Source organism: Heteronotia binoei, chromosome 17, assembly GCF_032191835.1.
Source record: "Heteronotia binoei isolate CCM8104 ecotype False Entrance Well chromosome 17, APGP_CSIRO_Hbin_v1, whole genome shotgun sequence".
In the NCBI taxonomy this organism is placed as follows: Eukaryota; Metazoa; Chordata; class Lepidosauria; order Squamata; family Gekkonidae; genus Heteronotia; species Heteronotia binoei.
In genome coordinates, this window is record NC_083239.1 from 8,810,924 (window position 1) to 8,828,555 (window position 17,632).

General features: G+C 43.1%; 1 protein-coding gene across 1 annotated transcript in view; it reads left to right on the top strand.

Annotated features, from left to right (window-relative positions):
- ZDHHC18 (zinc finger DHHC-type palmitoyltransferase 18) overlaps positions 1-17,103 on the top strand; it is a 38,627-nt gene extending 21,524 nt beyond the window's left edge. Inside the window, exons 3-8 of the mRNA XM_060257593.1 lie at positions 1,509-1,658; positions 4,802-4,939; positions 5,821-5,869; positions 6,966-7,068; positions 9,108-9,217; positions 15,692-17,103. Of these exons, the coding sequence (XP_060113576.1) occupies positions 1,509-1,658; positions 4,802-4,939; positions 5,821-5,869; positions 6,966-7,068; positions 9,108-9,217; positions 15,692-15,797 (656 nt within the window). The 3' untranslated portion in view covers positions 15,798-17,103. The remainder of the gene's footprint in view (positions 1-1,508; positions 1,659-4,801; positions 4,940-5,820; positions 5,870-6,965; positions 7,069-9,107; positions 9,218-15,691) is intronic.
- Positions 17,104-17,632: the final 529 nt, after the last annotated feature.

Consider the following 17,632-nt stretch of genomic DNA (forward strand, 5'->3'; position numbering starts at 1 on the left):
TATTAGGAGATGCCCTTTCCAATAAGCCCAAAATCACTGTTCTCAAGGCTTCCTAACTCAAGATATAATTTTTTAAAGTTTTAAAAATGCACAAAATGGTGTCCACGATTTTTCAGACCCTTTTGGAAGTTTTTTTCTTTTTTCACCAAAAAGCCACCAAAATCAGTTCCAATATTATAATCCAATGTGTTTCCCTTTGTAATCTTGATATCTGCCGGCTCCACTAATTTTCAGTCTTATTCTCTTTTCTTGAATATTTAAATTTTTTGACCTTCCTTTAATGGCTGCCACAATTTCTCTATGGTTTTCAAATCCTAGTGAAGGCCAGGAGGTTTAAAAGTTCCCTTCTTCTAATGGCTCCTTCCTGCTTTTCTTGCCACAAAGTCATGTTTCAATGGTTGAGAAATCTCGCGATGCTTGTATGACGCCACTTCCTGTAACGTCTTCCAGTTCAGCAACTCAGTGACGATGGGGTTTTTTTTGCAGAAACCACAAGTATTCCAAACATTAATTGTTTTTCGTCTTTTAACTTTGCTTCTTAAATGCCAAAAGTCCCGAAATTACCCCCTTCTCTTCTTTACAACTTTAGAGTAATATAGTTAAGTCCAAATCTTAATCTTTGTCTCAGATAAAATTGATTTTAGTCCCGGAATGATAGATAAAGATCTTCTTACCTTGCAGCCCAATATATCCTTGTTAACACCGTTCTTATCAGTGATAAATGTTTAGATGTTAGAATAGTCCAAAGAAAGCTTGAAACATGATGAATTTAAGTCAAATTAATGACCACGGATGTCCTCTGTAGACGCTGGAATGCAATTCTTCACCGGGGACCCTTCAAAGCCCATAAGGAACCCCCCTGGGACTCCTTATAAGCCAAAGTAAATCCCCTCAGAATTTTCCTGAGCACGTCTTAGCCTTTTCCCTCACTGAGAAAAGTAGGCAGCAGGTGTTGAGGTCACCTTCTCTACCCAGAACAGAGGCTCCGGTCCGCTCCTCTTTTTGAGAAGTATCTCAACTCGCCATGTTCCAACTCTGGAAGTCAAAACTCTGATATTATCAAATACATTATAGCATGTTAATTGTTGCCAGAATTATTCAAATTTAAACAGTAAATAAGGTTTCAAAATTATGTTGCATATGTCTACAGTATACATAGTGATAATTCCTATTTACTGTGGTAGATTATCTTACATAAAAAGCTGCATGTGTTGAGTTAGTGAAACCTTACCTTGAAAAGCATTTTCCCCATTCCAAAGAGAAAATATTTTATAGGAGGTCTCCCCCATTCTATTCTCTCCGCCCCATTTTTTTCTGGACTTTTGCATCTCCAGTCCAGATGGCATGCAATCATCAAAGGGGGAGGGGAGGAATCTGTAGAATACATTGTGCTGTGGTTATTGCTTTTGAACCAGGGGCTTAACAAGGAAGTTACCAAGTTTCATTCAGTCCTGGGATTTCACTGGGAGAAGAACCTAATATGTAGACTTTTGGTTTTGCCTTTGCAGACAACCTGGGCACCTCCACTTATCGGCCACCTGCCCGCACTATGGAAGTTGTTATAAACAAATACATGGTGAAGTTGAAATACTGTTACACTTGCAAAATGTTCCGTCCTCCCAGGACATCCCATTGCAGTGTTTGTGACAACTGTGTAGGTAAGTTCAAGGTGAGACTTCCTGTGGCCTATCAGAATTGCATATTTTGCTTTGTAAAATAATCTTTCCACTTCCCTGAGGGTAGGTCTGTGGCATAATGGCGGAGCATCTGCTTGGCATGCAGAAAGCTCCAGGTTCAATCCCTGGCATCTCCCATTAACAGAATAACTGATGAAATTGCCTGAGACACTGGACTAGGAATGGGCACAGAACACAAAAATGGTGGTTTGTTTCATTTTGTGGTTCGTTGGGTTGCCCAGATTGGTGGTTCAGTTTGGTTTGTGTTTTTTCCATTTCCCAAACGATTCAAGGTTTGTTAGATTGTTTGGTTAAGGAAGGTGTAGAATGGCCCCTGAGTGGGCTAGAAATGCCATACTTGTGGCAAACTCTTCAGCAGACTCTCCTCTATCTGAGCTACAGCCCCCCAAAGCAAGTGCCCCCAGTAAATTTTCTTAGGAGTATGTAAAGCTTGGGAAGGAAAGGGAGGTGCCCTGCAGCTTCTAGCCGATTTCACCCCCAGGAAGCTTGGAAACTGACTAGAAGCAACAGCTCTTCTCTCCCCAGCCCACTGTGCTTCTGTTCAGTTTCCAGTGAAACTGACCAGAAGCACAGGGGGTCTGGGGAGACCAGAGCTGCTGTTCCTAGTCAGTTTCACTGGAAACTGACCAGAAGTGCAGGGGGCCAGGGAGAACAGAGCTGCGGCTTCTAGTCTGTTTCACTGGAAACTGACCAGAAGTTCAGGGGGCCTGGGAGAGCAGAGCTGCCATTTCTAGTCAGTTTAATTGGAAACTGACCAGAAGCATAGGGTCTGGGGAATCATGCTGGCGCCAGGCTGTCTGGAAAAAGGAAGGAAACAAACTAAATGGCATACCAAGAAAAAAGGCCAATTCATCTTCTGGTGTGGTGGGATCAGACAAACCAGTTTGGAACAAACCACGAATTGGCCATTTTTAGCTTGAATCACGATTCATGGTTCGGTTTGTGCTCATCCCCACGCTGCCACTCAGTGTAGACAGAAGCTACTGTGATAAACTAGTTTGACTCAGTGTAAGGCATTTTCATACATGAGTTCAGTTGAAGGAAGAGATTCTTGGACTTCAAAAATGTTCATCCCTTTAAGCAGTCAGTGTTGGTCATTCTTGACTGTGGGTTATTGAGATATTTGTACTCTGCTTTTCTTTCCAAAGTGTAACCAAAGTGGCTTACACCATCAGTTTCCCTTCTTCCAATTTTATCCACAGAACAGCCGTTTTGTGAGGTAGGTTAGGCTGGGAGAGAGTGACTGGAAAAGAGCACAGCTTGGTTTTCCCCCTTAATACCTTCTTGATGTTTGGATGCAAGGCATGTTGTTTGAAAGAAGTACAGCAACGCGAGTGCCCTAACCAGGCTTCAGATTCAGTGGGAGCTCACAGGAGCACAGCTCCTGAACCTTTCCGAGAGTTCCTCCTCCTCCTTCTGAGTTTCTGAGTTCCACCTCCTCCTTCTGAGTTTCTGAGAGTTCCACCTCCTCCTTTTGAGTTTCCGAGAGTTCCACCTCCTCCTTCTGAGTTTCTGAGAGTTCCACCTCCTTGTCCATTGAATAGTATGTGCAGCTGCATAACAACCCCTGGCCCTAACAATAGAAACCTTAAGAACCCATTGACATGTTTGTCCTTTTTGTGCTGAGTGTTTCCAGCCTTACTTGGGCATGTGCTCCCGTGGATATACATAATATGAGTCATTGTACTTGGTTTGATTGCATTCACTGTTTCTTCAGCCACTGTGGTTGCAGGACTGCTGCAATCCGGGTCAGCGTTTGCCGGCTTAACTGCTGCACTTATTCTTGTCAATTCAGACCTCTGGGTGCAGAAAAGATGTGGAGAAGGAATTGATGTCCAAGAACAAATGAACTCTGATCTAGGAGGCCACTGATTCAGATCTCCGGGCCACTACTACTACTTATTAAGTGTTTTTGATAGTGCTGAAACTGTTGGGAAATGAAAGCTTTCTAACAAATCTATCTAGTACATTTTTATCCTGCCCCTCCTCCAAGTAGTGCAGACAACCTTGTGAGGCAAGTCAGGAAGAGAGAGAGAGAGAATCTGCCTGGCCAAGGCCTCCCAACAATTTTGATGGTAGAGTCAGGATTTGAAAATGTGTCTGGTTTGACAGTTTTAACCATTACCAAAACTAATTCAGAGAAAGGAAGACAATTAAACAACCCCGTTGTCTTAATTGTTTATGAAACAAGGGCAAGGAGATATCTAGAGTAGACATGATACATCCCTGACATATCTGAAGCACTGATTAGTTCTTGTCCAAATTACTTAGCTGGAAAGGTTAGAGAGCCAGTTATATGATTCCCCCCCCCCCGCATCACATTCAGCATTACACCTCAAAATTGCGACCATTAGCAAATGCTCCATTGAGGCTCCTGAAAGCCTTGAATCTAATCTTTTTTTTTTTCATTTTTTATTTTATTTGATTTATCTCCCGCCCTACCCCACCGAGGCAGGCTCAGGGCGGCTCACAACATAATAATTCTAACAATGTTTAAAAATTAAGATACAATAATAATTTACATAATTAAAACAACCAGTATATAAATGTATCAATCAATGTCAGTATGCTATCTTATTGTCTTCCTTCAGAATATTTCAATGCTGGTCAGTAATAAGCCAACCGGAAGAGGACTGTCTTACAGGCCCTGCGGAACTGTCCAAAGTCCCGCAGGGCCCTGACCTCTTCCGGTAGCTGGTTCCACCAGCAAGGGGCTGTGATTGAGAAGGCCCTGTCCCTAGTTGACTTCAACCGGGCCTCCTTTGGCCCGGGGTTTACAAGCAGATTTCGAGAGCAGATTTCCAAGTACATACTGATATTTCACCCAAACTGAAATAGCTACATCCTCCATTCTTGTGTGCTGCAGTTGGAGGGGCCAAGAAGAAATACCCTTTTGCTTTCAGGCCAAAGTGAGTTACAACGGTTGGCATCTGCCACTGCCTTTTATTTTCTTTTTTACTCTTGTTCTGTGTGTACTAACAGAAAGATTACCTAAGACTGTCATCTGCTTCAGTGGCCCCTAGGTCTTTGCAGAGCTTCTTCTGTTGGACTGTATAATGCTAAAGTCACTTTAACATCATCATATTTGCCTTTTGTTTTTCCAGAGCGGTTTGATCACCATTGCCCTTGGGTGGGTAACTGTGTAGGGAAGCGCAACTATCGATACTTCTATGCCTTCATCCTCTCTCTCTCCTTCCTGACTGCGTTCATCTTTGCCTGTGTTATCACTCATCTTACCCTACGTAAGTAGTATTTTTCTAGAAAAGCTTTCTGGACCGTAATGCCTCAGTAGGAATCTAGATAATCATACTACAAAAACCATGTTGTTTTGGAAAAACATGGATAAATTCAAGAGGAGGATTTCTAAGACCTGGACAGCAGTGATTGGTGTTTCGGGGGCTGTAACAACAATTGAGGCAAACTTGGCTAGGCCTAGGGTTGCCAATCCCCAGGTGGGGGCAGGGGATCCCCTGATTTGGAGACCCTCCCCCCCGCTTCAGGGTCGTCAGAAAGCGGGGGGAGGGGAGGGAAATGTCTGCTGGGAACTCTATTATTCCCTGTGGAGATTTATTCCCATAGAAAATCATGGAGAATTGATCTGTGGGTATCTGGGGCTCTGGGGGGGCTGTTTTTTGGGGTAGAGGCACCAAATTTTCAGCATAGCATCTAGTGCCTCTCCCCAAAATAATCCCCCAAGTTTCAAAAAGATTTGACCAGGGGGTCCAATTCTATGAGCCCCAAAAGAAGGTGCCCCTATCCTTCATTATTTCCTATTGAAGGAAGGAATTGAAAAGGTGTGCCGTCCCTTTAAAAGTGATGGCCAGAACTCCCTTTGGAGTTCAATTATGCTTGTCACAGCCTTGATCTTGGCTCCACCCCTAATGTCTCCTGGCTCCACCCCCAAAGTCCCCAGATATTTCTTGAATTAGACTTGGTAACCCTAGCTAGGGCTAGTGCAAAATTTGTCTTTGTTTCTGTCCTCTTGAGTTCTTGGATAGGAGGAAGGCATCCTGGATGCTTGTGTTGTCATTGTGCCATCAGTGCTGTTTTGACTTTGTGCTTTTGTCTAGGTAGAGAGAGGAACATGGCCTACAAGAGTTTATTTTGTTCTTTTGCTTTGCAGGTTCCCAGGGAAGTGATTTTATCACTGCTTTGAAAGCAACACCAGCCAGATATCCTTTCAGTATTTTTGTCATCTCTTTTGTTTCTCTGTCCCCTACTTTTTTTTTTTTGCTAAAAAACAACTAATAGATTTGCAAGTGCCTCTAAGAGATGCCCTGTAGCAAGGAATAATCACACTTTTATATCCACTTAGGCAGAGAAAGGAGATAACTGTCCTTGCAGGAATCATAGAAAACCCCTGCTTTGGGTCATGCATTTTCTCCCACAGTTTCTTTTCCTTTGGTAGAAACGTCAACCTGCCCAAGGCTTATGACCGATACAAAGAATTGCTCTGCATGGATACCTGCACTAGGCCATCTTGCTGAGCATCCTCAGACTTATCTAGTCTCAAAAGTGAGTCTAACCTAAGATCATCTTCAGCCCTGCCATCCAGCATCATTTAATAATAATAATAATAATTTTATTTGTATCCCGCCCTCCCCGCCGAAGCAGGCTCAGGGCGGCTCACAGACATGGAGAATACCATGATTACAATACATTATACAGTAAAATACATTAAATAAATAAATAAATAAATAAATAAATACTATTACACTTACAATTAAGGTGCTATAGTACAAAACCTATCGGATGTATGTCAGATGGCTGGATGTCATTTCAAGATTCAGCCTTGAAAGGCCATTTGAAAAAGGGTGGTTTTACAGGCCCTGCGGAACTGATTGTAGTCCCGCAGGGCTCGAACCTCCTCTGGTAATTGGTTCCACCAGTGAGGAGCCGTTACTGAGAAGGCCTGCTCTCGAGTTGTTTTCAATTTTGCCTCTCTTGGTCCAGGGATTTTAAAAAGATTTTGGAAGCTAGATCTCAGCGCTCTCTGGGGAATATATGGAGAGAGGCGGTCCCTAAGGTAGACAGGTCCTCGGCCATATAGGGCTTTAAAGGTAATAACCAGCACCCATTTAAATGGAAATCTCAGAGATTAAATCCTGGTGGATCATATGTGTAGAGAATTTGTCTTATTGCAGTGAACTGAGCATATTAATTTCTGCAGTATGGAAGACAAAGGGAACAGAGCTTTGTCTCTGGGAATGTAATAAGAATACTTTTCCCCAATAACACACCTAGGTCCTTCCTTAACTCTCTTCTCACTGTGTTGGAACTGGTGATCTGCTTTTTCTCAGTCTGGTCTATATTTGGCCTCTCAGGGTTTCACACTTATTTAGTTGCCTCCAACTTGACAACCAATGAAGATGTGAGTATGGATTTTTGCCTCTCCTTCCATAGGCCCGAGCAACCATTTCTACTGTTTTAAATACATTCTTCATGCAAGCTACACTGCTGTAGCATTTTGGTAATCCGATTTGATTTCTGGAGTAATGGATGTAGCTATCCCATGCAGATAACGAAGACAAGTTTCTGTAGTGAAATGGGTGGTTAGATCTCAGCAGTACCTGTATGAAGAAATAAGCGCATCTGGAACCAAAAGATTCTTACCTCAAGTTGGTGACTCCCAGCAAATATGTTTTCAGCAGGGTGCCACCGGCCTTAAGAAATTTTAGTTGATTAATTATACGTATTTTAATTAGTAAATCAGACTGAATGGGTGTATGAAGAAACAATTCAGAATGAACCGAATCCTTACTGTTTACATGTTTACCAGGGCTGCGCCATTTCACATTGTAAGGGAGAGAAGAGGTGGCCCTTGTATTGACAGTTTTTGCAAGTACCTATATTATAATAATAATACTTTTTATTTGTATCCCGCCCTCCCCGCCAGGGCAGGCTCAGGGCGGCTCACAGCATACGAATATAAAATACAATAAAACCATACAGTTACAATTATAAAATCATCATTAAATCATTAACAACTTACATTAAAAATTAAAAAATGTTTCTCCTTTTTAAAAAGATTGCTGCTTGGCTGTCTTGGGGGGGGGCAGTTTTTTCAAACGTTTTAAACATTCACTTGAATGTTGATTATGATTCACCATGACTTTTTAAGAGTAAAACTTCCTTGTATGCTTGCGAAGACTTATTTTTATATATGAATCTTAGGGACTTTTCTGTCGAAAGCACTCAAAACAATTTAAAAGCAAAGGACTAAAACCAACGAACAGCAAAACTTAATGTATAAAAAAGTTCAAAGGATGTTGAAATTTAAGAGCTAAAATTACTACATAAGCTAGTGGATGAACCATTGTCAGTAAACACAGGAAACAGAAATTGTCATCTGTTGATACAAGTTACATGGTGAGCTAATCTTGTGGTTAGCTACCACATTAATTTAATTCACCAAAAGTAGCCAGCAATTTCTTCCAAGTTTTTACCTAGTATTGAATTATGCTTGTCCAAATGAGTGTGAGAGCCAGTTTGGTGTAGTGGTTAAGTGTGCGGACTCTTATCTGGGAGAACCGGGTTTGATTCCCCACTCCTCCACTTGCACCTGCTAGCATGGCCTTGGGTCAGCCATAGCTCTGGCAGAGGTTCTCCTTGAAAGGGCAGCTGCTGTAAGAGCCCTCTCCAGCCCCACCCACCTCACAGGGTGTCTGTTGTGGGGGAGGAAGGGAAAGGAGATTGTGAGCTGCTCTGAGACTCTTCGGAGTGGAGGGCGGGATATAAATCCAATATCTTCATCTACCTCACAGGGTGTCTGTTGTGGGGGAGGAAGGGAAAGGAGTTTGTGAGCCGCTCTGAGACTCTTCGGAGTGGAGGGCGGGATATAAATCCAATATCTTCTTCTTCTACATCTGTCTCAACAGATATAGAAGACCAAAACTAAAAAAAACAGGCAAAGCCCTCATCACTTATCCTTGATTTGGTTATTGGCCTACAATTACATTCAGTAAGAGTTCAGAGCTGTCTGAATCTAAAAGTGTGAAAATATCCTGTTGAAGGGGGTGGTAGGCAAACAAGCAATGAGAAGGAAGCCATGTGACGTAATGGGATACTTTTGAGCGGTGAGGATATGATTGTGCCCGGTGTCTGTTGACAACAGAGAAGGTTATGTGTGTCAGAGGAAGCTCGCCAGAGTGCAAACCACCTGAGCCTCTTGCAAGTAAGGCTGCTTTGTACTCTGAGGACAGTCCCTTCCCCCTGTAGAAGGTTTTCCACTGCTGACTTGTCATGCAGTGTCATGATTAATGGGCTACGGTAAGCCAGAGTTACATAAATATTAGGGGTTTATCTAAGGCAGCTATCAAAGGTTTATCTAAGGCAGCTCGGCAAATGATTCTCATTGACTTTTCCTTTAGATCACCATTCCTAACCATTTCCTTTCTCTTGCGATTGCAGCTGAAAGGGGCATGGTCAAATAAGGGAGGCTCTGATTTTGCCAATCCCTACAGCCATAAAAGCGTCCTCACCAACTGCTGTGCAGTGCTCTGTGGACCATTCTATCCCAGGTAAGATCATCTGAATGAACTTCACAGCTGGATGTTTGGAGTATAATTTTGTTTAAACAATTTTATTGATGATGATGATGATATTGGATTTATATCCCGCCCTCCACTCCGAAGAGTCTCAGAGCGGCTCACAATCTCCTTTACCTTCCTCCCCCACAACAGACACCCTGTGAGGTGGGTGGGGCTGGAGAGGGCTCTCACAGCAGCTGCCCTTTCAAGGACAACCTCTGCCAGAGCTCTGGCTGACCCAAGGCCATGCCAGCAGGTGCAAGTGGAGGAGTGGGGAATCAAACCCGGTTCTCCCAGATAAAAGTCCACACACTTAACCACTACACCAAACTGGCTCTCCATATATTGATAACATATGGTAATAATTTCCATTAATAACTTCTTTTCATCTATCCCATATGCTTCTTTCTAATCCCCCCTCCCCCCATTACTTGATGCCCACCAGTGTTATTTACTCAAAATACTAACATTAAAAGGTACCCTTAATTCCTAAGAACTAAAATTAATATTCTTCTTTCTTCTAAAGTTTAATCATTATCAAAAATTGTCCAATGTCTATTAAATGAAAGTTTTAATAGATGCTAAAGAAAGAGGAGGATTCCAATTACCAGATTTAAGATTATAACATGAAGCAGTTTGTTTAGTGTGGATAAAAGATTGGGTGATGCTGTTGAATAAAAAACCTTTAACATTGGAAGGTTATGGAAATAAATTTGGCTGGCACGCTTATATGTATTATGGGAAGAAAAAGATGGATAGTTTTTTCTCTCACCATTATATAAGAAATAATTTGTTGCATACCTGGATGAAGTATAAGAAATATGGTGATGAAAAAACCCCATTATGGATAGTGCCAGCAAAAGTGATAAAAATAACAGCTGAGACAGGTGAGGGAAAATGGCTGTCATATAATCAACTATTAAAATTACAAAGTGGCAAAATAGAATTGAAAACTGCTGTGGAGTTGAATAATAAATACGATTGGTTTCAAATGCAACAAATAAAGAGTTTGGTGGAAAACTATATTAAAACTGAAGGAATAAGACAAGAGCAAACAGAAATGGAAAAAGTTCTGCTTGGAAATAATGAAAAATTATTTTCAAAAACTTTTAAGTTACTTTTAAAATGGTCTACAGAAGATGAAGTAGTGAAATCTCATGATTAAATGGGCAATAAATGTAAATAAAGAAATGCAGATGGATACATGGGAATATTTATAGAAGAGCTCTATGAAACTTTCAACATGTCAGAGTATTAAAGAGAACTGTTTTAAAATGATGTATAGATGGTATATGACTCCTAAAAAATTGGCAAAGATGAATAACAAGATGCCAGACAGATGTTGGAAATGTAAAAATCATGAAGGTTCTTTCTACCATATTTGGTGGACTTGTGAAAGAGCGAAAAAGTATTGGCAGATGATCCAACAAGAAATTTCTAGGATCTTGGGATATGAATTCAAGAAAGCTGCAGAGACTTTTCTGTTGGGATTACAAATGGAAAAATTTCCAAAAGAAGATAGAACTATAATTTGGTACTTGCTTTCAGCTGCTAGGACAATATATGCGCAGTTATGGAAGCAAGAAAAAATACCAGAAAAATGGGATTGGATTGTAAAAGTTATGACATGGAGTGAGATGGACAAATTAACAAGAACTTTAAGAGACTGTGATTTAGAAGATTTTAAAAGGGAGTGGAAAAAATTTAGAAGTTATGTAGAAGACGAGTGGAAAGTTTGGAGTATAATTTTGAATCATGTTTGAGTACGGAGATTGATACCAAATAGCAGCCATTCTCAATTCTTCTGTCAGGGAAAACTATCTCTGTCATCTGTGCAGGACAATTATTGCCGATGCTGAAAAAAGGCATCGCAAACAAAATCTGCCTAATTCACAAGGAGAGCGGTGGAGAATTTTGAGGCTGAGACAGATGTTGCCTTTCTTTTGCAACGTCTACCTCCTGCTATTTTGTGTTGCTGCTGTGGGTTCTGAGCAAGCAAAAGAGGATCTCCTCTTAGGTAGCAATCCCATCACCCAGAGTGAGGGAGAGTTGTGCTCCTAAACGTGTGTGTGAATTGTAGAAAATGCCTTTGTGGCTTAAGGCTAGCGTTGGCTTCCTCTTCCCTGCTTGGGAGGTGCTGGGAAATATATTGGTAGCCTAATAGCTAGAAGGACGGGGGCAGTGGAAAATGAAAGGGACGAAAGGTAAGCTTAGGAGTGGAGTGGGGAAACATAACCAGAAATGAAAACTTGAAAAATGCAGAACTGACATGGGATTGATTGGGGCCTATAGCAAAAAAAAATCCATATCATTGTGACCCCATCACATTAAAAAATACAGTAAACAACAACAGCTTTTTTTTTTTTAATATTGAGGAAAATCTTCAGCTTGAATCCGCCATTTTGCTCTGCTTAGTGTATCAGGGCTGGTCTTGGAAAGCCGTGTGGCTTTGATTGAGCCAGCAGTCATCTGAAGTGGTGATGCTGTTATCGGTGTTGACGTGGTTCACTAGATTGTATTTCCAAAAAAATCCTCATCCCATCCCATCCCGTTTATATCCTGCTCCTTTCCCTGCCAAGCAGGGCTCAGGGTTGCTTCCAACTATTAAATATGCAATAAAATCGATATTATTACAATTTTAAGATACACATAGTAAAATTTAGAAATTAAATATCTGTCTACTATATCAGATGGCACCCCAGCAATCCCAACGCAGGTAGATAACTAGGGAGGCAGCCAGTGCAGAGACTCATGGCCCAACGATAAGGAGGGAGGACGATCTTTAACCATCACTGTCTTAAACCATATGCCTGGTGAAACATCTCAGTCTTACAGGCCCTGTGGAACTGAACCAAGTCACACAGGGCCTGAGTCTCACTATTCAGAGAGTTCCACCAGGTTGGGACCAGAGCTGAAAAGGCCCTGATCCTGGTTGAGGACAGCTAGGTTGCTCTGGGGCCAGGGATTACCAATAGGTTGATGGCCGAAGAATCAAAATTTTGAGAGTCCCTTGACAGGGACATAAGCTAATTACCCTAAACAGTTGAGCTGGGTGAGAACTTGCAGATGAAGTGGAGGCTGCATAGTAAGCTTTCTTTGTCACCTTCGCTGCCATCTCATAGGATCTCATAAAGGTTCTACAGGATGTTCTTGTTGCCTAGTCCTGAGTACGATTCCAAGCTCACTCTAGTAGTCTAAGCTCCCAGTTCATCTCCCTTAGCTCTGAGGATATACCAAGGGGTGAAGAGGACATTAGGTACATTAGGTAGCAGTCATTAGGTAGCAGTCTTGTTGATGGTCTCCGAAAGACGGTTATACCAATATTCCATCAGTGCATCTAATGAGCCATCAGGGGGTGTCAATACATATGAACATATGAAGCTGCCTTATACTGAATCAGACCCTTGGTCCATCAAAGTCAGTATTGTCTTCTCAGACTGGCAGCGGCTCTCCAGGGTCTCAAGCTGAGGTTTTTCACACCTATCTGCCTGGACCCTTTTTTGGAGATGCCAGGGATTGAACCTGGGACCTTCTGCTTCCCAAGCAGATGCTCTACCACTGAGCCACCGTCCCTCCTACATATGAAGCTGCCTTCTACTGAATCAGACCCCTGGTCCATCAAAGTCAGTATTGTCTTCTCAGACTGGCAGCGGCTCTCCAGGGTCTCAAGCTGAGGTTTTTCACACCTATTTGCCTGGACCCTTTTTGGGGATGCCAGGGATTGAACCTGGGACCTTCTGCTTCCCAAGCAGATGCTCTACCACTGAGCCACCGTCCCTCCCCTGTTAGGTCCTGCAGAGCATTCTAGAAGCTGGTTGGATCCATAAGTCTCCACAGATAAATCCACTTGCCACCTATGCAGGGGGGGGGGACTGACCGTACAGTCAGACCTTCAGAACAAAATGGTCTGATGGTTGCATATAGAAATCCAACCAACGTTCACACCCACCACGAAGATTAAATCTAGCATGTGGCCTGCTTGATGTGTGGGACCTGATACAATCTGGGAGAATCCTAGTACTGCCCTGGATACTACTAGGTCTGAAGCCTGAGAAGATGACAAAGTGGTATCTGTGTGGATGTTGAAATCCCCCCAGAACTATCAGTCTGGGATATCTTAAGGCTCATTCTGCCACCGTCTCAATCAAGTTCGGCAAGGTATCTGCTGGTGCACTAGGTGGTTGGTACACCAGCAGGATAGCTGTACTCTCCTCAGCATCCCACACCAGAGTTACACTATCAATGCTAGAGATCTCCTGTAGGAGAAAGACCCCTCTCCCCTGTCCCTTTGTCTGAGATTGATGAAGGATCAAGAAACCGAGGGGGGGGGAGGTGTTAGTTCTTTCAGAGGAACTGTCCTTCCCTCACCCAGGTTCACTCCTTGGGTCACAAAATAACTCTGTAACATTGTGGTCTTATTAATAGATCTGACATTACACAACATCAATGTTGGAGAAAGGCTACAACTCCTAACCCCACTACCAACATGTCTCAGGGTGGGTCAGAGACTGGAATTAAAGTGAGCATAACCATATCTCCATCTCCTTCCCTTCTGACATCTCCCACTGCCATGCCTCCCAAATGCCCAATCACAGGTATCCCTGAACACATATTGGCCTTCCAAGAGAAGGCTGGACCCGTCCCCCGCCCCCCACAATCTCAATTAACTCCCCCCCCCAACACAATGGCCAAGGTTTTGGACTTCCCTTCACAACAACCACTGATAGTAACAGCTAAAAACAATCTTAATTATAAATCAAGTGTGCATGCACATGAAAGCTTACATCTTGAATAAAACTTTGTTGGTCTTAAAGGAGCCACAGGACTCAAAATGTGTTCCTTCATACTTCACGTAGTCACAAGAGGGCAGACTTGTACAAAACTAGGGCTGATTTCAAGGTTAGCACTTGGCATTGTATTAGGTGACCTCTGGAAGGAATCCCTGAAACACATGCAGAAAAGTTGCTGGTAGGGGTTATCCGCCTAATGTTTCTAGGGGTGATTTTTAGGTAGGCTTTGGGATGCTCGAAAAGGTTACTCAGAAATCTGTTTTAGCTGTAATTTTTCCTTATGTACAGAAGTGCTCAGTAGAGTCATCACAGGAGTGCCCAATGTGTGTTTGAATTGGGCTTGAGCCCCAGTGTCAAAGAGCACTTACCTCTGAGGCGTGTAAAGTCCACGCTATGCTGGACTGAATCTGAATCTGTAATGAGGAATAAGCTGCTATTATCTGGACCATATACAATTTAGAGTATGGTTTACAAGTTGCTGTCGTGAGAACTTCATACCTACTAACAAAAGTGACAACTGAATGGTGTTGGTATCTCGAAACCAGACCATTGTCCCGTTAGTGAAGGGATGGGGAAGTTTACATACTGGTATTGCCATTGCTGGCTAGCTCTGTGACACGCAGTGAGTGGCGGGGCCCACATTATGTTAGAAAGCTAGCCGTGGAAATTTCCTTGGATGTGTGAAGCTGCCTTCTGCTAAGTCAGACCCTTGGTCAGTCAAGGTCAGTCTTGTCTACTCTGACAGGAAACAGCTCTCCAAGGTCTCAGGTCAAGGTCTTTCACTTCATCTGCTGCCTGATCCTTTGAAGTGGAGATGTTGGAGGTTGAATTTTGAGCCAGGTTGGTGTAGTGGTTAAGTGCGCGGACTCTTATCTGGGAGAACCGGGTTTGATTCCCCACTCCTCCACTTGCACCTGCTGAAATGGCCTTGGGTCAGCCATAGCTCTGGCAGAGGTTGTCCTTGAAAGGGCAGCTGCTGTGAGAGCCCTCTCCAGCCCCACTCACCTCACAGGGTGTCTGTTGTGGGGGAGGAAGCCAAAGGAGACTGTGAGCCGCTCTGAGACTCTTCGGAGTGGAGGGCGGGATATAAATCCAATATCTTCATCTACCTCACAGGGTGTCTGTTGTGGGGGAGGAAGGGAAAGGAGATTGTGAGCCGCTCTGAGACTCTTCGGAGTGGAGGGCGGGATATAAATCCAATGTCTTCATCTACCTCACAGGGTGTCTGTTGTGGGGGAGGAGGGTAAAGGAGATTGTGAGCCGCTCTGAGACTCTTCGGAGTGGAGGGTGGAATATAAATCCAATATCTTCATCTACCTCACAGGGTGTCTGTTGTGGGGGGAGGGAGATAAAGGAGATTGTGAGCCGCTCTGAGACTCTTTGGAGTGGAGGGCGGGATATAAATCCAATATCTTCTTCTTCAAAGCAGAGACTCAACCACTGAGCCTAAGCCCCCTTGTAAACATTTGTCTTATTCCACATTAATTATCTTAATGCATGACTGCAGAACAAAGAATGCCCCAGGTGTGGGCTTTTCGACATAATTATGTCAACATAATGCTCTTCATCTGTCACCAGGGTGAAAAATATACTCCGTTGTTGCTTTTGCTGTTCTTTTTGCTTTGTTAATTACCAGCCTAACCCCCACCCCCTTATTTTCTCTCCCCCTTACTAGTTTAATAGACAGAAGAGGATTTATCGAGGCAGATGCTGGGACCCCATCCACTCCTAAGAGCGAAATCCCTTCCTTTGGAACAAAATCCGATGCCAGCATGGTATGATCCATCCCTTAGCAGAGATGCCACGTAGTGCTGTGCCTATGTCTACCTCCGGCTGGTGCCTCTCTTCCATTTACCATTTTCTGAGTTCCAAACAAGGGAGCTTGTTGGGGTGGAGCTTCCAATTTGCCCGTTTTCAAACCACATGCCATCATTTCTTGCATTGAGACAGAGATATTGTCATTTGGTTTCTTTTTTAATACATTGGGACTTATCTGGACATCGTGGACTGCTGCAGTTAAGCCTCTAGATGGACATTACTGGCCACTTATAGGAAAGGGGGGGGGGGTTGATGCTGTTTGGAGCAGAGAGAGCCATGCGCTGGGTGAAGCCAGCCCATTCTTGAAAGCCTGTTCCAGTAACCTGTTGGGCTATCTGCACAAATTAGTTGAGCGGAACATAGTCACTTGCAAATGGATTTGGTACGGGGGGAGTAGAGGAGCAATCACACCACCTCCTGAACAGCACTTCAGAGCGGGTTTTTTTTTTTAATGGTTTCTCATCCATGGAGGGTGGATGTCTTAAAAGTTATGTATTTTCCTGCAGTCCTGAGTGAGCACTGCAAAGGTTATTTGGCGCTTGGCGGAGCCGTAAAGAAGATTAGAGCACTGTTTAAGGACGTGGCACTCTTTGCCCTAGTAGCAAGCGTGGCTGACGCCTCTCCTGTTTCCACTAGTGGAGGGAAGAAAGTTGCAAAGAGTAGAGGATTCCTTAGAACGATCATGTGAAGAGATGTGGGTCTGCTTCAGATCATGTGCACTCTGAGGACTGACCCAGATTAGGCCTTGTTGGTTTCAGCTGATGAATCAGGCCTCCGGCAAGAAAGGGAACGCAGACCAGTGAAATTCCCTGGCTAATAGTTAGAAGAAAATTAAGCAAAGCAATTTACAGTTCTTAAATGATGTGAAGGAGATAAGAGATCATTACTTTGTGCATATGGATAGCAAAGCGACCATCTTTGTAGGGGAGAACTGTTGCCTAAAGGGTTTGTTTAAGGAAGAATTCAGGGGGACCCTGACCCAGATAGGCTATCCAAAACTGTTCTCTCTAGGAAACAGAGACCATAGTCTGGCTTCTTCATCTATTGCCTGAAGAGGCAGGGATTGGGTTTCTTAGTGTTGAAATGCCTCTTGCCATTCCTCCCATCCTCTTCTGTAGGCCCTTATGTATATTGGACTGTTGTTAAGAAATACTTGAAATGTGTCTATTAAAGCTGCTGGGTATTTTTTTGCACATATTTTTGTAAACTTTTCTAAGAATTTTTTTAAAAAATATTTTTGCTGTAAATAAACCTGTGGTTACCCATTTATTAGGGAAGATTTTTTTTAAAAAAACAACAACACACAGCATTGTAAATTTGAGTATCAAGAAATTGTGTGCTCAGATCATTAAGACCGCATTCTCCGGCATTGGGTACTCCATGAGAAAAGATTAGATTCTTCTGGGGAAAGGGTGTAGAAAGCTTCTCCTGTGCTGTGTCCCTGTTAGCTAAAAGAAGCTATGGGGTTATAGGCAAACAGAATAGGATCTTGATCTTACTGAGAGAGATCAAACAGATGGGAGTACGCCATACTCTATCCAGAGAACCAGTAATGTCCAACTTAGCAGGTCACATGAAAAAGAACAAAACCTTGGCGACTGAGATATTGCAGGAAGCTGCTTTTCTTTCTTACTCTTTGCCCCTGCTCTTCTGACTATGCGATGTATCCATCATCCGCTTTCAGTAGCTCCACCTCCTTCAGGAGAATATTCTTAAAAAGTCATCAGTTACCATATGTTTGCTGCTAAGTGTGCTCCCTTGATCACACCGTGCTAGTCTTCATTCCCCTTCGGGCCAG